Consider the following 24,458-nt stretch of genomic DNA (forward strand, 5'->3'; position numbering starts at 1 on the left):
AATACAACAGTTTGTAAATTCGTCAAGTTTAGTGGAGGCGGAGCAAAATAATAAACTCAGCCCGACGCAAGATGGTAGCTAGTTATTACGCCGCTGACTGCACCTTTTAACATTTAGCCTTATATATGATATCTATGTTCTTCTCAACCCGGCGTGGGTAAGTTGCACCGTGAAGATAAAGATTTTTCATTTATTCGTAACATTAAAACTACATAATTACTAACACAATGAAGTATTTTTTTTTTTTTAATTAAGTTACGGTCATACTTTTGTGTGTCTAGTGCCTACACTGTTTAAGCTAGCCTTGACCAGTCTCTTTACAGTTACCTATTTAGTTGTGTTAGGCTAATAATATAATTTGAATGCATATGATGTTTTATTTTAGGATTTTCGTCTGAAGTCAAACAGAATGGCTTTGGATCAGTTCAGTGATGTGGTCCAGAGATGTGTAAGTATAAACCTGGGGGGAACAACTCCAACTACTACAACCATACATATATAAAATGTCAAAGTCTAAAAGGGCTTCACAGGCAAAGGTTTGAGGTGTTGGGATCAGGGGATCATTTTTGTGGATAATTTTTAAACGTGGATGTTTTTATTTTTAAATCATTTTCTTTCTCATCCAGCAAGCCCTCCCAGTTGACAGTTACAGTACAGACGATCACGACATTTTTATGACTGCTGGTCGGTCATGCATCGAGGAGGGAAACAGTGCTCAAGTGCTGAGTATTGTCCTGGACGAAAAAAATCAGGTACATAAATGTTCACAAGTGCTACAATATGCAATATTCATTGACACAAATCCATTCTTTTGTAGGACACGGTGAGATTTATGGGGTGGAACTTGCTTCATCCTCTGGTTCAGGTTCTAATGAAGAAGGAAGACAAGAACCTTCCTCACTGTCTGGCCATTTTCAATCACCTGCTTGAGGTTATTATATATTATAAGACACTTTCTGTTGTTGATTAATTAATGTTATTTGTAGGAGTGGGAACCTCTTGGTACCTCATGATACAATACAATTTGTGATAGAAAGCTCACGATAGCGAAGATCTGATGATATGGCGATACAATGATTATCGATACATTGGTCAGGAAATCATTCTAGGATATTCTACAAAGAACTAATACACAGAAAAACAAGCTTCTGCTTTGAATTGGAATGAGTTTATCACTAATAGACGTTCAATCCATTTGAACTGGGAGGGTGGCAGCGAATGAACATTTGCTGCCATCCCTCCCACTTCAAACGGATTGAACATCTATGGCCGTCAGTGGCAGCCAATGCCAGGCAATGAGGTCATTTTGGGCCATTTAAGGTTATTTACCTGTTGATTTTCAGTTACTTCCTATTGATTTGGGGGGTATTTTATGGGTCACTCTTGTTTCTTTTGAGTTACGGAACAGGACGTGACCTGGGAATCACCCAAATGAATAGGCAGCTACTCAAACTCAACAGGAAATGACCTGTAAATGCCTTAAAATGAACAGCAAGTGACAAGTACAGTGCCTTGCAAAAGTATTCGGCCCCCCTTGAATCTTGCAACCTTTCGCCACATATCAGGCTTCAAACATAAAGATATGAAATTTAATTTTTTTGTCAAGAATCAACAACAAGTGGGACACAATCGTGAAGTGGAACAACATTTATTGGATAATTTAAACTTTTTTAACAAATAAAAAACTGAAAAGTGCGGCGTGCAATATTATTCGGCCCCTTTACTTTCAGTGCAGCAAACTCACTCCAGAAGTTCAGTGAGGATCTCTGAATGATCCAATGTTGTCCTAAATGACCGATGATGATAAATAGAATCCACCTGTGTGTAATCAAGTCTCCGTATAAATGCACCTGCTCTGTGATAGTCTCAGGGTTCTGTTTAAAGTGCAGAGAGCATTATGAAAACCAAGGAACACACCGGGCAGGTCCGAGATACTGTTGTGGAGAAGTTTAAAGCCGGATTTGGATACAAAAAGATTTCCCAAGCTTTAAACATCTCAGAGCACTGTGCAAGCCATCATATTGAAATGGAAGGAGCATCAGACCACTGCAAATCTACCAAGACCCGGCCGTCCTTCCAAACTTTCTTCTCAAACAAGGAGAAAACTGATCAGAGATGCGGCCAAGAGGCCCATGATCACTCTGGATGAACTGCAGAGATCTACAGCTGAGGTGGGAGAGTCTGTCCATAGGACAACAATCAGTCCTACACTGCACAAATCTGGCCTTTATGGAAGAGTGGCAAGAAGAAAGCCATTTCTCAAAGATATCCATAAAAAGACTCGTTTAAAGTTTGCCACAAGCCACCTGGGAGACACACCAAACATGTGGAAGAAGGTGCTCTGGTCAGATGAAACCAAAATTGAACTTTTTGGCCACAATGCAAAATGATATGTTTGGCGTAAAAGCAACACAGCTCATCACCCTGAACACACCATCCCCACTGTCAAACATGGTGGTGGCAGCATCATGGTTTGGGCCTGCTTTTCTTCAGCAGGGACAGGGAAGATGGTTAAAATTGACGGGAAGATGGATGCAGCCAAATACAGGAACATTCTGGAAGAAAACCTGTTGGTATCTGCACAAGACCTGAGACTGGGACGGAGATTTATCTTCCAACAGGACAATGATCCAAAACATAAAGCCAAATCTACAATGGAATGGTTAAAAAATAAACGTATCCAGGTGTTAGAATGGCCAAGTCAAAGTCCAGACCTGAATCCAATCGAGAATCTGTGGAAAGAGCTGAAGACTGCTGTTCACAAACTCTCCATCCAACCTCACTGAGCTCAAGCTGTTTTGCAAGGAAGAATGGGCAAGAATGTCAGTCTCTCGATGTGCAAAACTGATAGAAACATACCCCAAGCGACTTGCAGCTGTAATTGGAGCAAAAGGTGGCGCTACAAAGTATTAACGCAAGGGGGCCGAATAATATTGTACGCCCCACTTTTCAGTTTTTTATATGTTAAAAAAGTTTAAATTATCCAATAAATTTTGTTCCACTTCACGATTGTGTCCCACTTGTTGTTGATTCTTGACAAAAAATTAAAATTTTATATCTTATGTTTGAAGCCTGAAATGTGGCGAAAGGTTGCAAGGTTCAAGGGGGCCGAATACTTTTGCAAGGCACTGTAAATGCCCCGAAAATCGGACCGAATGATTGAATGCTCTGGTTTTGAATGAACGAACGTTCCCAGCCTTAATGGATTGGGCGTCGAGCACCGTCACTGGCAGCCTTAGAGTTAACTGAGACACTATTATGGTGGAAGACTTTGGTAGAAACTTGATAGTTCTTTTTAGAAAACACTGACACCTTTATAAAACGATATCTCGATTCTTGACAGGGGCATATCGATAACCTTTTGGGATACAAAGGCTAGGTTCATACTACAGGTCTTAATGCACGAATCCGATTTTTTCGGGTTTTTCCGACTCGAGTCAGGCATTAACTTGACGGTCTGAACGGGACAAGTCGTATAAAGTGGACCATTTCAAATCCAATCCGAGTCACTTTCGTATGTGGTTCAAATCCGATCTGGGAAACATTTTTTCAGAACGTGACTGGCGGTCTGAACTGTCAAGACTCCCAAATTGGAATTCATGCAGCAATGACGTCAGCAAAGAGCAAGAGGCACAGAGGACGGCAGCCATGTAGGCATTAGCGTCTAGCTTGAACTCTGCTTTTAAGCTTGAAGCGGGCTTGACCATGGTCATGAAAAAATAAATTAAAAGAATAAGCCTTACAATTTTCGATTTTCATTTTGTGCGCCGAATAAACAATTTTTCATTATTGCACACATGGCCGAGTCAGGGCAAACTGACGCACCCACGTCATTTCACGCACACACGTCAAGGCTCGTGTATGCGTTCTATCAGTCCATATAAACTTTGAATATAAGACTATACGGGGATTATTAATGTCTGTTATTTGTGTCCTCTTTTTGGAAATCAAAATATGATCATTCTGGAAGGACGTACAGCTAGCATGTGTAATTTGTTTTGATGCTTCTGCGCATGCGGGTCTCTTTGCTGAGCGCATCTCGGACTGCGAATTAGTGCGCATGCGTGATACTTGAACGGTCTCAATGGACAAAGGCAGTCTGAACGGGCACGCCAAAAAAACAGATATTGCAAAAAATCGGATTTGTGCATTAAGACCTGTAGTATGAACCTAGCCAAAGTATCACGATATATCACCATTTCAATATTTTGTCACACCCCTAGTTATTTGTTCCATTTTAGACGTGCAGGCCTAAAGAATTGCTCATTGGCCTATTGGAACAGTTGGAGCAAGAAGAACCAGTCATCATAGCAGAAAGCCTCCATCTGCTGTTGAACCCTTTGCAAAAAGGTGACAAATAGGTTGATATTAAAAAAACAACAACAAAAGAATGCCAAGTTAATTTTCAAAATGATTAATTTCTCGCAGTGCTGCTGCGTCTGGGAAGCCGTAAGGCATCCTCTTTGGGCATGGCCTTGTCCTCCGCCTTGGAGCAAGTGGCCAAACTGCCCATCCCTCACTCCGAGGAGGAGGAGGAAGACGACATTATTCTGCTCGGTCGCTGCTGCGCTGACCTGACTACTTTTGTCAAGCCATTTGTCCAAGAAGCTAAACTGGAACCTGGTAGCGACAATTGTAAGCAGAGTGAAAACTGCAAAACGTCGGACATTAAAGGGGTAATACAGGATCAAGAAGAGTTGAGGACAGAACTGCTTAAGTTGTAAGTGATGATTTGGAGGTTTCATCTTATGCAACCTGATTTAATGATGTTTCTGGACTGCAGCTGTATGAGTTCTTTGAGTCGTCCTCTTCTGGAGGTGCAACTCAAAGATCAGGACACTCTGGCTTCGTCACCGCTGAGGGATTTTGCCACAGAAATTTTGGTACGACGACCTCCACTGTAGTTTAAGAAATCCAATTCACTAGAACTATAATTTAACTGATAAACATCCAATCCATTTGAATTTGGTGGACTCCTAATTTAAATGGATTGGACATATATCGCTGTTTTAAATTTCGATTTAATTCATTTAAAGTTTTATTCTGATTTTCAGAGATTTATTTCAATTTTTATTTATTCCAATGTTTCAATTTTTATTTAAACATTTAATTTTGAATATTTTTTTCTACAATTTATATCACTATTTTTTTTTAATTCAAAATTTACTTATTTCAATATTTATAGTTCAACTTTTATCTCAACATTCATATTTATTTTTCTTTTTTTTTTTTTAAATGTCCACTTTTATATATAATCTAATCGTGGCACTTATGTTCCCTTGCACAGTATGAAAAAAATATCTGTAAAATGAAATAAAAACTTCATATACAGTCAAAGACGAAATTATTTGCACCCCTGAAATTTAGCATTTCTCACAGCAATTTATGCAATTACAAATGTTTTCCGTATGAATGTGTTTATTTCTTGGATGTACATTGGGAAAAACACAAAAAAAGCTGCAGAGAAAAGCCAAAATGTACACACTTTTGCACAGAATGCAAATATGGGCTGGACAAAATTGTTGGCACCCCCAACTCAATATTTGGTTGTGCATCCTTTAGAATAAAATAACGGAAAGCAATCACTTCCTATAACCTTGTTGCCATTTTAGGTATTTTTTGGTTCATTGTCCTGTTAGATCACCCATGACCTCTGACTCAGACCAGGTTTTCTGACACTACATCCGACATTGCGACCCAAAACATTTTGATAGTCTCCATATTTCATGACTCCTTGCACACTGTCAAGGCAGCTCGGCAGCAAAACTACCCCAAAACATCATTGTTTTCTTTGGGTGTTCATGTTGTTCTTTTCTTTGTAGGCCTCATTCTTTTTTTCTGGCACTGCCACAAAAAAGAATGAGTTCTACAAAGAAAAGATCACAGTGCCTATAATAGAACATGGTGGAGGTCCAATAATGTTTTGGGGTTGTTTTGCTGCCTTTGCCACTGGGTGCCTTGACAGTGTGCAAGGAGTCATGAAATATGAAGACTATCATAATGTTTTGGGTCGGAATGTAGGGTTTAGTGTCAAAAACTGGGTCTGTGTCAGAGGTCGTGGGTGTTCCAACAGGACAATGACCCAAAACATACCTCAAATAGCACCAAGAAATGGTTGGAGACAAAGCGCTAGAGAATTCTGAGGTGGCTCTCGATGAGTCCGGTTCTAAATCATACTGAATACTATATGGAGAGATCTCAAAATTGCTGTTGCTAGAAGGCACCCTTTAAATCAGAGAGATCTGGAACAGTTTGCAAAAGAAGAGTGGTCCAAAATTCCATCTGAGAGTCGCACGAAGTTGTCGATTGTTATAGGAAGCAATTGCTTTCCGTTATTTCCTCAAAAGGATGCACAACCAAATATTGAGTTGAGGGTGCCAACAATTTTGTCCAGCGCATTTTTTTTTGGCATTCTTTGTAAAATTGTGTACATTTTGGCTTTTCTCTTTAGCTTTTCGTGTTTTCCAATGCACATCCAAGAAATAAACACATTCATGCTGAAAACATTTGTAATTGCATTAGTGAGTTATTGTGAGAAATGCTGTATTTTCTGGAAAAATTCCAGGGGTGCCAATAATTTTATCCATGACGGTAAACACAAATTTTAAAATATAAAGATTGAAATGTTTAAATACAGTGGGGGAAATAAGTATTTAGTCAAACCCTAATTGTGCAAGTTCTTCCACTTGAAAATATTACAGAGGCCTGTAATTGTCAACATGGGTAAACCTCAACCATGAGAGACAGAATGTGAAAAAAAAACCAGAAAATCACATTGTTTGATTTTTAAAGAATTTATTTACAAATCATGGTGGAAAATAAGTAGAGTGCCTTGCAAAAGTATTTGGCCCCCTTGAACCTTGCAACCTTTCACCACATTTCAGGCTTCAAACATAAAGATATAAAATTTTAATTTTTTGTCAAGAATCAACAACAAGTGGGACGCAATCGTGAAGTGGAACAAAATTTATTGGATAATTTAAACTTTTTTAACAAATAGAAAACTGAAAAGTGGGGCGTGCAATATTATTCGGCCCCCTTGCGTTAATACTTTGTAGCGCCACCTTTTGCTCCAATTACAGCTGCAAGTCACTTGGGGTATGTTTCTATCAGTTTTGCACATCGAGAGACTGACATTCTTGCCCATTCTTCCTTGCAAAACAGCTTGAGCTCAGTGAGGTTGGATGGAGAGTGTTTGTGAACAGCAGTCTTCAGCTCTTTCCACAGATTCTCGATTGGATTCAGGTCTGGACTTTGACTTGGCCATTCTAACACCTGGATACGTTTATTTTTGAACCATTCCATTGTAGATTTGGCTTTATGTTTTGGAACATTGTCCTGCTGGAAGATAAATCTCCGTCCCAGTCTCAGGTCTTGTGCAGATACCAACAGGTTTTCTTTCAGAATGTTCCTGTATTTGGCTGCATCCATCTTCCCGTCAATTTTAACCATCTTCCCTGTCCCTGCTGAAATAAAGCAGGCCCAAACATGATGCTGCCACCACCATGTTTGACAGTGGGGATGGTGTGTTCAGGGTGATGAGCTGTGTTGCTTTTACGCCAAACATATCGTTTTGCATTGTGGCCAAAAGTTCAATTTTGGTTTCATCTGACCAGAGGACCTTCTTCCACATGTTTGGTGTGTCTCCCAGGTGGCTTGTGGCAAACTTTAAACGAGACTTTTTATGGATGTCTTTGAGAAATGGATTTCTTCTTGCCACTCTTCCATAAAGGCCAGATTTGTGCAGTGTACGACTGATTGTTGTCCTATGGACAGACTCTCCCACCTCAGCTGTAGATCTCTGCAGTTCATCCAGAGTGATCATGGGCCTCTTGGCTGCATCTCTGATCAGTTTTCTCCTTGTTTGAGAAGAAAGTTTGGAAGAACGGCTGGGTCTTGGTAGATTTGCAGAGGTCTGATGCTCCTTCCATTTCAATATGATGGCTTGCACAGTGCTCCTTGAGATGTTTAAAGCTTGGGAAATCTTTTTGTATCCAAATCCGGCTTTAAACTTCTCCACAACAGTATCTCGGACCTGCCTGGTGTGTTCCTTGGTTTTCATAATGCTCTCTGCACTTTAAACAGAACCCTGAGACTATCACAGAGCAGGTGCATTTATACAGAGACTTGATTACACACAGGTGGATTCTATTTATCATCATCGGTCATTTAGGACAACATTGGATCATTCAGAGATCCTCACTGAACTTCTGGAGTGAGTTTGCTGCACTGAAAGTAAAGGGGCCGAATAATATTGCACGCCCCACTTTTCAGTTTTTTATTTGTTAAAAAAGTTTAAATTATCCAATAAATGTTGTTCCACTTCACGATTGTGTCCCACTTGTTGTTGATTCTTGACAAAAAAATTGAATTTCATATCTTTATGTTTGAAGCCTGAAATGTGGCGAAAGGTTGCAAGATTCAAGGGGGCCGAATACTTTTGCAAGGCACTGTATTTGGTCAATACCAAAAGTTCATCTCAATACTTTGTTATGTACCCTTTGTTGGCAATAGCAGAGGCCAAACGTTTTCTGTAACTCTTCACAAGCTTTTTACACACTGTTGCTGGTATTTTGGCCCATTCCTCCATGCAGATCTCCTCTAGAGCAGTGATGTATTGGGGCTGTTGTTGGGCAACACAGACTTTCAACTCCCTCCAAAGATTTTCTATGGGGTTGAGATCTGGAGACTGGCTTGGCCACTCCAGGACCTTGAAACGCTTCTTATGAAGCCACTCCTTTGTTGCCCTGGCTGTGTGTTTGGGATCATTGTCATGCTGAAAGACCCAGCCACGTCTCATGTTCAATGCCCTTGCTGATGGAAGGAGATTTTCACTCAAAATCTCTCGATACATGGCCCCATTCATTCTTTCCTTTACACAGATCAATTGTCCTGGTCCCTTTGCAGAAAACAGCCCCAAAGCATGATGTTTCCACCCCCATGCTTCACAGTGGGTATGGTGCAATTCAGTATTCTTTTTCCTCCAAACACGAGAACCTGTGTTTCTACCAAAAAGTTCTATTTTGGTTTCATCTGACCATAACACATTCTCCCAGTCCTCTTCTGCATCATCCAAATGCTCTCTAGCGAACCGCAGATGGGCCTGGACGTGTACTTTCTTCAGCAGGGGGACACGTCTGGCAGTGCAGGATTTGAGTCCCTGGCGGCGCCTTGTGTTACTGATAGTAGCCTTTGTTTATGTCCCAGCTCTCTGTAGGTCATTCACTAGGTACCCCAGTATGGTTCTGGGATTTTTGCTCACCGTTCTTGTTATAATTTTGACGCCACGGGGAGAGGAGGGAGTTGAAAGTCCGTGTTGCCCAACGACAGCCCCAAAACATCACTGCTCTAGAGGAGATCTGCATGGAGGAATGGGCCAAAATACCAGCAACAGTGTGTGAAAAGCTTGTGAAGAGTTACAGAAAACGTTTGGCCTCCGTTTTTGCCAACAAAGGGTACATAACAAAGTATTGTGATGAACTTTTGGTATTGACCAAATACTTATTTCCACCATGATTTGCAAATATTTTTTTAAAAAATCAAACAATGTGATTTTCTGTTTTTTTTCTTCTCCACATTCTGTCTCTCATGATTGAGGTTTACCCATGTTGACAATTACATGCCTCTCTAATATTTTAAAGTGGGAGAACTTGCACAATTAGTGGTTGACTAAATACTTATTTGCCCCACTGTAGGTTAAATATACAAGTATTTACATAAATACTTAAATACCTATATATTAACACATTCGACTCATAGCACTTGCCACTAATGGTCCCCCATATTGGTGGATGGAACTCCAATCCAACTGTTTTATTACATTTTTCAATGAGTAGCTGTTGAAGACGTTCTCAAAACATGGATGGGCTTTGCCGCTGATTGTACCTCTGTGGTGTACTTTAGAAAAACCTCAACGCTATCGGAGAGTCTACGCCAGGTCTCGTTTATCAGCCCCTGTTTAAGAGAAAAGTAGCCACGGGTTTTTTAGAGGAGGAAGTGCGCTATCCCAAAGAGTCCCTCGCCAGCCTGGCTCACCTGGTGTTCGTTCACCACCTGGCAGCTGACACTTTTCCCTATGTCTTCAAGTAAGACGACTGTAAGATCGACACCAGATGAAAGGAAGCTTTGATCAACTCTCTGAAGTCTAATCAAATGTTCTCACGCTTGCAGTCCTGTGTTCTGTCTTCGGTGTAATATGGAGCATGTGAGCCTCCTGCTGTCCAGGTGAATGCATTCCACTCCTTAAACAGTGTTAGACTGTTAGATTGCTAGAATGTTAACTTCATTAGCCTGATAACAAAAACTCCTGGGTTGTATATTATGGGGCGCCGTTTGTAATGCAGCACATGTTAAATATTACGACAACATTTTCTCACATTTAGCGCCACGCGGTGTTAAAATAGGGTGTGAAATTTTTAGTCCCCCTTTTTTTTTGTTTTTTTTTTGGTACATTTACAACATTATTTAGCAACTTAAATATTTATTTTTAAATAATAAGTTTTGGACTTGAATTTTTAAATCCAGAACTAAATATTTATTTAAATCATAAAAATAAATATTAAATTTATATCCTAAATAAATTTATTAAATTTATATCCGAAATATATATCTTAAAGTAGGTGTTATTCATTTTTCATTTCATTTCATTCATTTTTTTTGTTATTCATTCAAGTCTGAGCTCCTCCAGCTTTTATTTTCTTACTTCCGGTCCCCAGTCGTGAATTTGCATATTACGCTTAATATTTAGTTTCAACTGTTTCCAGATTTAAGATTTACAGTGGGGAGAACAAGTATTTGATAAATTGCCGATTTTGCAGGTTTTCCCACTTGCAAAGCATGTAGAAGTCTGTAATTTGATTCATAAGTTCTCTTTAAGTGTGAAGGACGGAATCTAATACAAAAAAACACAAAATCACGTTGTATGATTTTTAAATAATAAATTTGCATTTAATTGCATGAAATAAGTATTTGATACATCACAAAACTCGAACTTAATATTTGGTACAGAAACCTTTGTTTGCTATTACAGATACCAAACGTTTCCTGTAGTCCTTCACAAGGTTTGCACACACTGCAGCAGGGATTTTGGCCCACTCCTCCATACAGATCTTCTCCAGAGCCTTCAGGTTTCGGGGCTGCTGCCGGGCAACACAAACTTTCAGCTCCCTCCATAGATTTTCTATCTGGTGACTGGCTAGGCCACTCCAGGATCTTAAGATGCCTCTTACGGAGCCACTCTTTAGTTGCCTTGGCTGTGTGCTTTGGGTCGTTGTCATGCTGGAAGACCCAGCCACGACCCATCTTCAGGGCTCTCACTGAAGGAAGGTTGTCAGCCAAGATCTGGCGATACATAGCCCCATCCATCCTCCCCTCAATACGATGCAGTCGTCCTGTACCCTTGGCAGAGAAGCAGCCCCAAAAAATGATGTTTCCTCCTCCATGTTTCACGGTTGGGATGGTGTTCTTGGGGTTGTACTCATCCTTCTTTTTCCTCCAAACATGACGAGCCGAGTTTAGACCAAAAAGTTCAGTTTTGGTCTCATCCGACCACATGACCTTCTCCCATTGCTCCTCTGGATCATCCAGATGGTCAGTGGCAAACTTCAGACGTGTCTGGACATGCACAAGCTTCAGCAGCGGGACCTTGCGTGCGCTGTAGGATTTTAATCCATGACGGCGTAATGTGTTTCCGATGGTTTTCTTCGACACTGTGGTTCCAGCTCTCTTCAGGTCATTGACCAGGTCCTGCCGTGTAGTTCTGGGCTGATCCCTCGCCTTCCTCATGATCAGTGATGCCCCACGAGGTGAGATCTTGCATGGAGCCCCAGAACGAGGCAGATTGACCGTCAACTTGAACTTCTTCCATATTCTAATAATCGCTCTAACAGTTCTTACCTTCTCACCAAGCTGCTTGCTTGTTTTCCTGTAGCCCATCCCAGCCTTGTGCAGGTCTATTATTTTATCCCTGATGTCCTTACACAGCTCTTTGGTCTTGGCCATTGTGGAGAGGTTGGAGTTTGTTTGTTTGAGCATGTGAACAGGTGTCTTTTTTACAGGTAACAAGTTCAAACAGGTGCAGTTACTTCCGGTAATGAGTGGAGAACAGGAGGGGTTCTTAAAAAAGAACTAAGAGCCGAAATATTTACTAGTTGGTAATGTATCAAATACTTATTTCATGCGGTTAAATACAAATTTATTATTTAAAAATTATACAATGTGATTTTCTGGATTTTTATATTAGATTCCGTCCCTCAGGGTTGAAGAGAACTTATGATACAAATTACAGACCTCTACATGGCTTGCAAGTGGGAAAACCAGCAAAATCGGCAGTGTATCAAATATTTGTTCTCCCCACTGTAAATATAGTATTTACATATAACATTTACATTTATGATATAAATATAAAATTTGGATTGAAGATATAGATTTTGGATATAAATTTAAAATGAATATTTAGAATATAAATTTAAGATTTGTATTTACGATTCAAATAAATATTTAGTTCTGGATTTAAACATTCAAATCCAAAACTTATTTTAAAAATAAATATTTAAGTTGGTAAATAATGTTGTAAATGTGCAAAAAAAAGGTGACTGTAAAAATTTCACACCATATTTTAACACCGCGTGGCGCTAAATGTGAGAAAATGTTGTAATTTTTAGCATGTGCTGCTTTACAAACGGTGCCCCATAGTATATCCTTTTTCCTGATTTACAGTAAAAGCATGTAGCCATTATTATGGGCCTTTGTCCTCATTATCACTTCACATTTTATTTTCAGAAGTGAAGAATTCAGGATTCAGAAAGGACTGGTGGGTCATTTTTAGTTCTTTTTTTTTTTTAAATAGGTGTTTATATGAATGTATATTACAAAAAATACTTTTTTCTGTGTCACAGGAGCTTTATGAAAAGATTCTTTTGCGGGTTGAGGACAACAGTCTGCCTTCAGAATTACTAGAAATTAAAACATTCCTCACTGTTCCTCAGGTATGCTTTAATAACGGCCCTTTTTCTAATGTAGTTATATTCCTTCACTGCATTATATCCCAATGATTGTTTGTCTGTTTGTATGCAGAACTTAACTAAGGTTATGACCATATGTCCAAGACAGGACTTGGTAAGTTCCTATACCGAGCGAGGATTTTCAGGGTTTCCCCAGTTCTCCATTTGCCGGGCAGGCTTTTCTTGTCCCCACTCCGACAGGCTGAACAAGTGCTACAAAAATGTACACAAACTGATTCAAATTCCTATCATCTGAAAAATGGCGCCATCAGATGGGGACATCTCTAGTTTTACTATATGAATAATTTATTTATTTTATTTAAAAGTAGCAGTATGGCCCGGCCTTGCCTGGCATGCTACTTGTGCTGGGTTGTTAGGGCCAAGGTTTGTTAAATCGACACTTAGGAAACCTCGAAACATGGGTTTCCCCATGTATATACTGTATATTTTTTTAATGTATACTGGATGGATTATCGAGCTGTATGGCCTCGTGTGAAAAAGTTAAAATTGGCCTTTTCTATCCTAATTTTTGGAGTTTGGAATTAATTTTCTACATTAAATGGAGGCCTGTAGAGCTCAAACCCATTGTAAAATATGTGGGAGCTACACTAATACTACAATTGGATGTCAAATGGAGGCCGCAAAATATTGTCCCACGGGCTGCAGATTTGAGACCACTGCCCTATATAAGTAATTAAAACATTTAAGAAAAAAATCCATCTCTACATGAAAAGGTTAATCACATCCGGTGAGAAGATTGAATGGTGACATCTGATGGTCCATATGTGAACTGGAAGAAACCCTGAAATAGTTAACTGGACGATCGATCAATCGTGGCAGCCTCACCAAATAAAATACAGTACATTGAATGTCTTATCTAAGGATATGGCTCCTGAAATAACATGAATCTCATTCTCTTCAATCGCAGAGATGCAAAGGTTTGAAAGTGTTTCAGCTGAGCATTGAGAAATTCAGTCTTAAGGCCAAGTACGATTTCTTCAGGTAGGTTCCCACAAATTAGACTGGATGTCTATTGCTGTCAATGAGTTGAAATTACATCTTTTCAGATTCATGCTGAGAACGAGTAATCACTCTGGCTTAGAAGGTTACATTATCAAAAACATCAGGGGTCAAATTGATAAGGCCTTACAGGTGAGTGGACTTGAAATGGCACTTTAATTGGTGTTCCTTATTATTTCTTCTTTGCTTGTATGAAGCCTGGCAACGGTAACATCTGGTTCGATGGTGTTCACCTGCTTCCTCTGTTGCGAATGGTCTTCACCCTTCCAGATGGCCCAGAGACTGACCTCCTACAGTATCTTGACAGGTGAAGATGGGGGAAAAAATCCAAAAAGACAATGGAAACTCTACTATCAGAATAGTTATCGGTTATTTGACGATTGTTGCAATTTTCTAACAGAGTCATGGAGGCTCTCAACCTACTGCGCTACCTCGTCATAAGGGACAAAGTGACTGAGAATAAGGTGAGTTTTAGTTTTACATCATCATGGAAATCATATCACGTTAATACTTCAACATTAATTCAGTGATCTTATTGTGCACCACTAGAGCGTGTGCATAACACTGGTGGTACTCTGACCACATTTTGAGAAGGACTGACTTAAATGTCAAAATACACCTACCAGTTTTTAGATGCATGTCTGGTATTATCCATTAATGTCGCAGACCGGCATCTGGACAGAGCTCTATAAAATTGAAGATGTGTTCATGAAGCCCCTTCGTGTTGGAATTAACATGTCAAGAGCTCACTATGAAAGAGAATTGAGCACCACTATGGATCAGAACAAGAGAAATGTCAAAGGTCAGGCCAACGCAAATATGTTTTAAACCAAGTAACTACTCAAATATTACAATCATTAAAAAAAACAAACTTATATTACAATTATTATATCGTCCTCTCCAGAAACATCTGTGATTTCTGTGTCCGTCGGTGACGAGAAGCTACCAAACATGACATCAGAGTCTCAGATTCAGGTGAGAGGCTGTTTTGTATTACTTTAATAGTACTTTGAAGAGTACTGTATATTTTTTCCCCCACCAGGCCCTCCATTCAGCTTTGCACACCTTTGACATGATGGAAAGTGTACTAGTACGAATAGAGGAGCTCACAGAGGGGAGGGACTGAAGATTAGACTTTAACATCACCTCCTACTGATTAAAATTGCAAAAATTGGGGATCTGTCATTGTGCTGTTGTTTTTTTATTTTAACGCAAGTCTGCTAATAAATATTTGTATCTAACTTGGTGTTTTCAGTATGTCACATCATTATGCACACAGGACAATATATGCCAGACTGCCCTCCCAATTATATGATACAAATTAATTAGGACAAGCATCTTAGCAATTGATAATATACATTTAGAAAACTATTTGGTGTTAAGATTCTTCATTAGGCAGGAGCGGGTAAACGTTTGAGCATTCAGTCTTTGATTTTTAACATTCACAGAAAGTTTTTTTTTTTTTAAACTTAGGTTTCTGACAAGGCATTAATATTTTCCCCACAATGAACACTAATTATAGTCCAGTGCATCTTGATTTTTTACAGGTTAATGAGCTGCATGTCTTTTGGTGTGAACATTACAAAATACAATATGGACATTTACGAACAGTACATTTTATACGGTAGGTATATAAACAAATTCGGGCTTCTTGTCACAGTTGGTGGGTGAGTCTTATAGTCATAAAATTATGGTATGTAAAAATGCATGCTCATTTTAAATGGTCAACAGTAAATTGTGTATCTTGAAAGAAAACTAATGACTAACAAGTCCAGTTTTATTCATTTATCTCCCGTGCTGCTTATTCTCATGAGGGTCACGGAGGCCAGTTTCACTGTAATTTTTTATTAACAAATTATCCAGTTAACTCATGGTTTACCATTTACAGCACCATTGAAGGAGTTTACAAAAATTCAGTCATTTTATGTGATAAATATGGGAGGGTACCTCAGATTTATTATTTAATATTTCATTCCTTTATTCTCACCATTTAAAATAACATTTTATGAAATTTATCGAAAAATAGTAAAACGAAAAACATGTTCACTGAGGTGGATTAGAATTGGTCACCCTCTACTCACCCCATTTGTTCATAAAGCCTAAATCCGAAATACTACCTTTACTGATAAAAATCCATATAACCTGACAATCAAAAGTCTGTAAAGAGTGGGTGCTCCAGAGCCTTTGCTGCTGTAATTCTAGTCATTGGGTTGAGATCCAATAAGTGGTCCAGTAGGTCATAGGCCTCTTCAGGCACAGTGTCCCACCCCTGTTCATCATTGACCAAAGTTTCGCTCTGTGAGACTTTTTGGAATTTCGCCTTGCTTTTTGAAAGCAGTGGTGTCTCAACCGCTCGCTTTTTGCGGCAATCATCTAGAGATTTACAGACTTCTTCAACTGGTCTCCGACCTCTTAGTGTCTCGCAAAGAACCCTGAGATCCAACCTGGGAAGCTCCCGACTGCACAGCACCGCCTTGCCTGGACAAGATGGATGACGAAGGTGGTGGTTGAAGCCACTTTAAGTTGCAACAGTTATTTTGATACGCACCGAATGCCTTAGCAGCTCGTGCAGTTTCTCTGGAGCCTCGGATGGTCATAATCTGAGTGAGGGCCACCATGTCGTCGCTGGCTTTGAAAAACGGGTAACGTCCACTCAGCAGGGAGAGGAAGATGACTCCGGCTGACCACACGTCGATAGCTGAGTGCAGAAACAAATGCATTTGTCTATCGCTGTTAGGCAAAGAGTTAGAGGACAGATGAAGAGTTTAATTTTTGAGCGTTTTACTGTTAAATTATATTGAATGCATCATTCGCTGTGTCAAAACTTATATTACCCTCCCCCAAAAAATTTGAATTGACCGCATAGTTTTTGAGTTACTGCCATAGTAACACCTTAGCAAAGCAGGCCGCCCCTCGTTGCCGGCTGCTACCTAATGACGTTTTTTTATATAAAAACCTCGCCAGCTCTCCCAATACAGTAGTATAGCACTACTCTATCCTCGCCGTATATAGCAAAGATTTTCTGGGTTTTACTTGCGAGATTCATCATGCCATCTCTGTGTAGCGATAAATTGCTCACACAAAGGTTTGAAACTATCAGTTGCCTAAAAAACCTTCTGCTAGGATTTGGACATCTTTTGTGAGAGTCAAGCGGGAGAACTTATCCCCTCCTCGATCGCTTCTGTGTTTTCAACTTTTCAGCTACGAAAGCTTTGGAAGCCTAGGAGAATACAACTTTGGGTTTTTCAGACATAAGTAGACCCTTACTGGCTTTTTCAATTCTAAAATTTGATGCAATTCTGTTGATATAGGAGGTCAAATCCTATTGCCTGTTCGTTGAAGTGCGAACTTTTTTTAGTTGTTGTTGTTGCTGGCCTTTCATTAGTAAATAGGACAGCTGACAGCTGGTCCTCTATTCATGTGAATTTGATCAATTTATTACTAGAGCTATATGATCTGTTTTTGCAATTACTGATAATTATATCACAGAATGACTGGGGAAAGAAAGGTTGAGATGAATCATTATGCTAGACATAGGCTTAACACTCTTCATTTCGTGAAGTTTCGAGCCGCCTATCGCCGTCATCAACATCACCTACTGCGCCAAGTCAATCGTCGTCATCGGACGCCTCAAATTCAAACATGTAAGGATTAATTGAAGATACGGTAATCTTTCCTGGGAGCCCTCATAATCGCTAACATCACGAAAAACCGATCCTAAATGGGTACTTTCGCTGGAAATATCACTATCGCTGGTTAAGTCAGCAACATCTTCTGTTGCCCTCTGTAAATGACGTCGCACTTTCGAATTTAGGAAGGCAGTGTTGTCGGAGTGCTTAAAAAAAAAAAAAGTGCATTCTTTTTACAGTTATGCATCAGAAATGGCAGTCGTTTTGACGACCTCGTCCAAAGTATAAATTCTTTAAATTATACCAAAAGTCCGACAAACTCTTCATCTGCTCTTTAAAGCCACCTACCTGTCCCTTGGTTCGGACACTTAATGAGGACTTCAGGTGCACGGAAACCAGGAGTTCCCGCTCTTGGAGCAGACTGCTGCTTCCTTTGGAGAAATTAGACAGTATAAGGTAAATCAAGAGTCAATTTCATGTTTCTAGCTAAAATAAACTGTAAATCAAATTTCTGTAGTGCTAATCGAATTGAACAGGACATCTGCTGCCATCAATGGCAGTGAAACATCATTACTCAATGCCAGGCATCTCAGTTTAACCCGATTTGATGTCCATCTCTGTCAAGGCAGTGATGAATAATAATAATAAAAAAAGACTGTTCACTGTTTTAACAAATATTGCAAACAGATTCCAAAAGTTAAAAAGCAAAAATAAGAATATTTGCAATCAAGATACTGGGGAAAAAAACAAAAAAGATTTTCACAATCTGATGAACGATGTTGTCAATTATACGATTCATCACGGTAGCCCTAGTTGGTGGACATAATGGTCTTCTGAAGAAAACAAACTACAACTTGGCCCCTGTCAAAGATGAGTTTGACACCCGTGGTATAAGACAATAGCAGGAGAACCTGAGACGGCAAATATCAAGACTTTACCTAGACAAGCACACGTTGCAGACTTGGTCCGTTTGGAAGCAGTTGCAGGTAAGAGAGTGGTGGACACCTCGCTGAGATTTCTGATTGCGGACAGTTGCTAGTCCTCTTCTGGCTGGAGGAAACCTTCGACTTGAAAGCTCTCCAGTTCTCACGAGCTGAACAAGAGAAAACATTTAATACATTACGACTTCCTTTTTGGTAGGACTGAGCAATCTGGTCCTCAAAAATTATAATCAAGACACCGTAATGAAATATATCATTATCCAGTTAACATTAATGATTCTTTAAAATGTGCACCTTCTTGGCAACAAACTTACTTGTGTTTTAGTTTCTTGTTTGGTGGTGATTAAAGAACAGCTGTTCAGGTTCCTCTCGCTAAACACAGGCCTTGGTGCTTTGCTTAAACCCACTAAATCCTAGAAACAACAAACCTTCATGAGTCAAGTACATAAAAAAAGATTGGTACAGAAACCAGGACATAAACAAACTCAGTCTGGATATAGTGTCACTCATTCCCCACTCACTATAGAAGGGTTTGTAGTTAATGAGCTAGCTGCTAGATGGTGAATTCGCAGACAGAACATTAAAGGATTTTTAAGAGTGCTTACAGAAAGTTATACCTCTGAATGTAATTTGTCTTTTTTTTAGTAAGCCCTTGATGCCTGAATTTACATTTAACAAATATACATAAAGAATTGGAGGAATATATTTAATATATAAATAAAAAGGAAAAGGTTTCATTTTATAATCGTTTACTTGTCCGTTGGTCGTATAAATTCACATTGATGGCGCTAGATGTCCTACTCTATTTTGACTGGGATGGGTTGGCAGCGATCCTTCGATCAAATCAAAATGGATTCAACTTGTACCGCCATCAATGAGTCAAATATTTATATAAGTGGCCGACATAATGGCCCTCCAAACTCAAAGAAAAACATAACTACACTGATGAGTTTGACACCCCTGATATAGATTGTAGGGAGTGATTCTGAACAGTCCCCAATCACCAAGAAAAAAAGTGACCATGACAGTGCAGACACCTTTGCGTGAGAAGTGGAGGCCCCCACTGTGTTCGTGAGAGAATGTGATTTTTTAATCAGCACTTTCCGAGTTGCTGAGGAAGAAAAAGAGTTGGAGGAATGTGGATGAGCCGTAGAATGCGGTGGATGTAGTGAGGTGGGGGCAGTGTTGGCAGAGGGGGGTCTATGTTGTGCTCGTCTTTCTTTGGAGCCTCCGGGTTTTGGTTGCGACAACTTCTGCCTGACCACCTTGAGCAGCTCGATTTGAGTGTCCGCCGTTCCCTGAGCCAAGCCAAAATCCACCAGGGCAAACCTACACATACGACATATAGACATAAAATCGTTTATCGTTGACAATGGCATTGAAAAATAATAATTTCCAGTCCATTTAAAGCTGTCTGCACGGTTACTACTCACTTCTTGGCCTTCCTATTGTAGAGAAAGTTGTTCGGTTTGATGTCTCGATGGATTATACCAAACTGATGAATGTGTCTGAGGGCCTTCAACAGATGGTAGATGTACAGCCGAACCTCTTCAAAGCTCAATGTGCCAATGATGTCCTTGTTTGATAGATTTCAACCACATCAGTGTTAGAAAACAGAAATCAATACGTTGCTTAATGTTTTGTTGTTGTGCTTATAATCATTTGGTTTCACATGATAAATCTGATGGCAGTTTGTTTTATAGATGTGTCTCTTTAAATAACATATTTCTGATTAATTCAATGTTTTCTCAGGGTTTCCCCCAGAGCTTTGTAAGCTTGGCAGGTCACCAGCTTCTCTGTTCCCTGCCAGGTTAAAACTAGTGATGCACGATAATACATTTTTCAACCGATATCGATAACCGATAATTTCCTGCCCCTTCCACTCGATAACCGCCGATAATTCTATTCAAATATGTATGTAAAATTTTAAAGTATACAAAGATCAAATGTTACTGTACAAAAATGTAATTAAGTGCTATTTTTTTCCACATCAACTGTGAACAAGTAGTAAATTCCAACATCTAAACAATGGCAATGACATTGTGTAATGGTAAGCTTTTGGCAACAATTACTTAGAGAGTAAACACTCAAGTTGCACAAAAATGCCTTTAAAAGTAAGCCATTCCTAACATATATCACATTACTACACTGCAAAAACACCTCCTTCAAACTAACAGAATTGGACAAAACTGTTGATTGCGCACATTTGGAGGCTAAATCAAGTATATAATTATCGGATTGCATTATCGGTTGAATTTCGTTTTATCTAGATTATCTGTGTGACGTCATAATTGCCATTATCGGCCGATAATTATCGGTGAACGACATTATCGTGCATCTCTAGTTAAAACAGTTAAAAGCACATTGGCGAGATCATATGATTAATATGTGAACAAACCTGCCCCATCTTTCTGCCATTGTAATGAAGTATTTCATTTTTTGTTTAATAAATTTTTTTTAAGACGGTGCCTTTTTATAAGACTGTATTGTTAGCACATTGGCTAACGGCGATTAACCGTCCGACCCATTTGAGGGGGAGAGTTGGCAGAAAATGGACGCCTGTCTCAGTAGATGTCACTGAAACATGAGCATTCACTCCTACCCGCTTACTTCATATGGATTGGATGTCTGCTTGTAACAAATTCGTTGAAATTTATAGTGAAAGGGCGGCACGGTGGCTGAGAGGTTAGCACATCCGCCTCACAGTTCTGAGATTAAGGGTTCCGGCTCCGGCCTTTCTGTGCGGAGCTTGCATGTTCTCCCCGTGCCTGTGTGGGTTTCCTCCGGGAACTCCGGTTTCCTCCCACATCTCAAAAAAATGCATGGGAGGCTGATTGAACACTCTAAATTGTCCGTAGGTATGAGTGTGTGCATGAATGGTTGTATGTCTCACTGTGCCTTGCGACTGGCTGGCAACCAGTTCAAGGTGTACCCTGCCTTTTGCCCGTAGTTTGCTGGGATAGGCTCCAGCACCTCCGCGACCCTCATGAGGAAAAGCGGCATGGAAAATGAATGTATGAATCATCGTGAAAGTTTCTGAGGTGAGACTTTATTCATTAGTTCACTCACTGTCAGCCCTCCGATTGCAAATAGATTAAACGTCTACTAGTGGCAAACTCATTTAAATTCACAGCAGAAGGATAAAAAGAGCCACATGATTGGATGTAAATCACTGACAATGGCACTGAAAGAATTAAAACATGACTTATAATTAGGGTTGTTCCGATCATGTTCTTTTGCTCCCGATCCGATCCCGATCTTTTTAGTTTGAGTATCTGCCGATCCCGATATTTCCCGATCCGATTGCTTTTTTTTTTTTTTTGCTACCGATTCAATTCCAATCATTCCCGATAATTTTTCCCAATCATATACATTTTGGCAATGCATTAAGAAAAAAATGAATAAAACTCTGACGAATATATACATTCAACATACAGTACATAAGTACTGTATTTGTTTATTATGACAGTAAATCCTCAAGATGAAATTTACATTATTAACATTCTTTCTGTGAGAGGGATCCACGGATAGAAAGACTTGTAATTCTTAAAGGTTAAATGTGACTTTGTATATTGTGACTAAATATTGCCATCTAGTGTATTTGTTGAGCTTTCAGTAAATGATACTGTAGCCATTTAACTGTTGTGCCCAAATGCATGATGGGAAGTGCAACCATGACTGTGCAAAGTGGCACCAATTGATATATCTTCTCTGCGTTGGGAAAAAATATAGGGTGTTAAGAAAAAGATCAACTACTACCTTTCCTCCCCACATTGCCTCCCACGATATTTCTAATTGTTGAGAGAGGGATTGTAAAGCTTTAGCCTATTAAAAAAAAAGGCACTAAAGGCTGCCAAAATTCACTCTACTTATTGTACGCTGCCTTTTAGCTATATATATATATATATATATATATATATATATATATATATAGGTAAAACGGCCCCATTATAGATTGAACGCGACATTGCGCGAGTGGGTCGTGCAGCGCATGCGTTGATTGCGTTAAATACTTTAACGTGATTAATTTTAAAAAATTAATTACGGCCGTTAACGCGATAAATTTGATAACCCTACTTTAAGCCAATATATATATATATATATATATATATATATATATATATATATATATATATAGGTAAAACGGCCCCATTATAGATTGAACGCGACATTGCGTGAGTGGGTCGTGCAGCGCATGCGTTGATTGCGTTAAATACTTTAACGTGATTAATTTTAAAAAATTAATTACGGCCGTTAACGCGATAAATTTGATAACCCTACTTTAAGCCAAAACTAAAAACTCTGGATGAGTGTAAGACATTTTGTCTGTAACGTTAATACAATTAGAAAACAATTTAATTAAAAAAAGAATATATTTAAAAAAGGCATGTCCAATATTTATTTGCCGATTCCGATACTTTGAAAATGACGTGATCGGACCCGATCCGTCCCAATTGATCGGGACATCTTTACTTATAATAGCACATACTAGTCATATTTTCAAATTTTTATTTATTAAAAAAATGATGGGAAACATTGCATCTTCAGTAAAAACAAAGTGCACTTTCTTTAAAAATTTTTTTTTTTAAAAGTATAATTTATAGATTTGTCTTACCACTATTGCTTGATGTTCCATATAAGGCATGACAATCACGGCGTGATCCTCCTTTCTGAAGCAATACTCCACACCCATTACATTCTCCCTGCCCCTGCAAAAATGAAGAGCCAAGGCGTGTCATGCAAAATTACAACAAAAAAAATGATTATAATCTCAAAATACTAATCAACTAACCCAGCAATTGTGAGACACTGGAGCTCAGCAGCAATGCGAGTGGGATGACTGGTAGGAATGAGATGTTTGAGCGCAAACAAGCCTCTGCTACCATCCTGCATCCGAGCCTCACCAAGGTAGACTGAGCTGAATGTTCCTGAAGCACCAAATAAAAATTATATTGATACAAAGAACATCGATTCTTTGACGGGTCATTAATTCTCAACAAATAGTGTACCTTGTCCAATTTTTTCTATGATACGAAAAGTCTTGGCAAGCTGAGGAACAGCTTTGTAGAGGGATTCTATGTCCGACTCCATGTCCCCTGGTGGAAAATAGGAAACATCGTGTTATTGTGAGCAAAATATGACATTTTGACATTTGACATTGACAGCTATAGACATCTAATCGTCTTTCATAGGAAGTAACAGCACTATCTATCTATTGCCGTCAATGGCAGTCAATTAAAAATAAAATATCGGTGCCATATTATTATTTATTTAATAGTATTTAGGACCAGTATACTTTATTCATTTCCCGTAAAACTGGATGACGACTTTTTTCATCATCAACATTTGAAACCAATGCATTATATCTCCACATTTCAACTCACTTGACATTTTTTTCTTGTTTCCAGACTTGACAATGCCGTCTACTCCAAACATTTCATCAGTGCAGGCGACACAAGAATCCATCTAAAAGTACATTTAAAAGGGGAACACGACCATTCATTCCGCACTCTCAACTGCGCTTATTTTACATTGTAAACTAACGAAAGCAACTTTATTAGTGTAAGCCTGCGAAGGTTCCGAACAAAACAAAATGAAACTTACCTCAAGTGTTTGACGTAAAGTGTGGCTGCATATAAAGTATGCGTATTAAACACTTTCCAAAATCCGCAGGGATTAATCTACCTAAGAAACGTTAGTTAATTGTTCAAATCAATCACAATTCGTCTGAATTAATAGTTTCACTTCTGCTACCGCGCTTTTTCCCCACCAACAACCCGCGTAAATGACGTCATAGAACTGAGTTCTCGCGATACGTACAAATTACCATAGAAAACGCGTTTAAAGTCTGGTATCAAACTGAAATA

The 24,458-nt window shown here is 39.2% G+C and overlaps 2 protein-coding genes across 3 annotated transcripts; one reads left to right on the forward strand and one right to left on the reverse strand.

The window, feature by feature from the left end:
- The first annotated feature begins 73 nt into the window (after nucleotides 1-73).
- Nucleotides 74-15,262, forward strand: glmna (glomulin, FKBP associated protein a). The gene is made up of 19 exons (XM_057858233.1): nucleotides 74-157; nucleotides 386-448; nucleotides 627-752; nucleotides 818-931; nucleotides 4,242-4,350; nucleotides 4,429-4,720; nucleotides 4,784-4,883; nucleotides 9,904-10,085; nucleotides 10,171-10,224; nucleotides 12,781-12,811; nucleotides 12,897-12,986; nucleotides 13,075-13,116; nucleotides 13,930-14,003; nucleotides 14,069-14,153; nucleotides 14,219-14,328; nucleotides 14,422-14,485; nucleotides 14,688-14,823; nucleotides 14,926-14,996; nucleotides 15,064-15,262. The coding sequence occupies exons 2-19, from the start codon at nucleotides 410-412 to the stop codon at nucleotides 15,145-15,147; spliced, it is 1,803 nt and encodes a 600-aa protein (XP_057714216.1). The 5' UTR covers nucleotides 74-157; nucleotides 386-409; the 3' UTR covers nucleotides 15,148-15,262.
- A 49-nt stretch (nucleotides 15,263-15,311) lies between these two features.
- cdc7 (cell division cycle 7 homolog (S. cerevisiae)) lies at nucleotides 15,312-24,395 on the reverse strand. Of its 2 annotated transcripts, none has more exons than XM_057858236.1 (12): nucleotides 24,196-24,395; nucleotides 23,976-24,057; nucleotides 23,601-23,687; nucleotides 23,384-23,519; nucleotides 23,207-23,300; nucleotides 20,025-20,167; nucleotides 19,857-19,920; nucleotides 18,906-19,004; nucleotides 18,589-18,743; nucleotides 17,999-18,081; nucleotides 16,570-16,719; nucleotides 15,312-16,499 (listed from the first exon to the last, which is right to left on the reverse strand). In XM_057858236.1, the coding sequence occupies exons 2-12, from the start codon at nucleotides 24,055-24,057 to the stop codon at nucleotides 16,171-16,173; spliced, it is 1,422 nt and encodes a 473-aa protein (XP_057714219.1). In that variant the 5' UTR covers nucleotides 24,196-24,395; the 3' UTR covers nucleotides 15,312-16,170. The 2 variants fall into 2 exon arrangements, with proteins under 2 accessions (XP_057714219.1, XP_057714218.1); XM_057858235.1 differs by having other exon boundaries at nucleotides 15,328-16,499; nucleotides 19,629-19,920.
- Between the last annotated feature and the right edge of the window lie 63 nt (nucleotides 24,396-24,458).

The sequence above is a fragment of the Corythoichthys intestinalis genome, chromosome 14, assembly GCF_030265065.1.
Source record: "Corythoichthys intestinalis isolate RoL2023-P3 chromosome 14, ASM3026506v1, whole genome shotgun sequence".
Classification (NCBI taxonomy): Eukaryota; Metazoa; Chordata; class Actinopteri; order Syngnathiformes; family Syngnathidae; genus Corythoichthys; species Corythoichthys intestinalis.

Excerpts from the sequence above, each read along its gene's own strand:
- cdc7 (XM_057858235.1), bottom strand. The coding sequence starts at position 24,057 with ATGGATTCTTGTGTCGCCTGCACTGATGAAATGTTTGGAGTAGACGGC. Across the intron at positions 19,005-19,628 it reads CCTCCACTTCTCACGCAAAG|GATTTAGTGGGTTTAAGCAA; the intron begins GTGTCTGCACTG and ends TGTTGTTTCTAG. Across the intron at positions 18,744-18,905 it reads AACAAGAAACTAAAACACAA|CTCGTGAGAACTGGAGAGCT; the intron begins GTAAGTTTGTTG and ends TCTCTTGTTCAG.
- glmna (XM_057858233.1), top strand. The coding sequence starts at position 410 with ATGGCTTTGGATCAGTTCAGTGATGTGGTCCAGAGATGT. Across the intron at positions 12,987-13,074 it reads CATTCCTCACTGTTCCTCAG|AACTTAACTAAGGTTATGAC; the intron begins GTATGCTTTAAT and ends GTTTGTATGCAG. Across the intron at positions 14,997-15,063 it reads CATCAGAGTCTCAGATTCAG|GCCCTCCATTCAGCTTTGCA; the intron begins GTGAGAGGCTGT and ends TTCCCCCACCAG.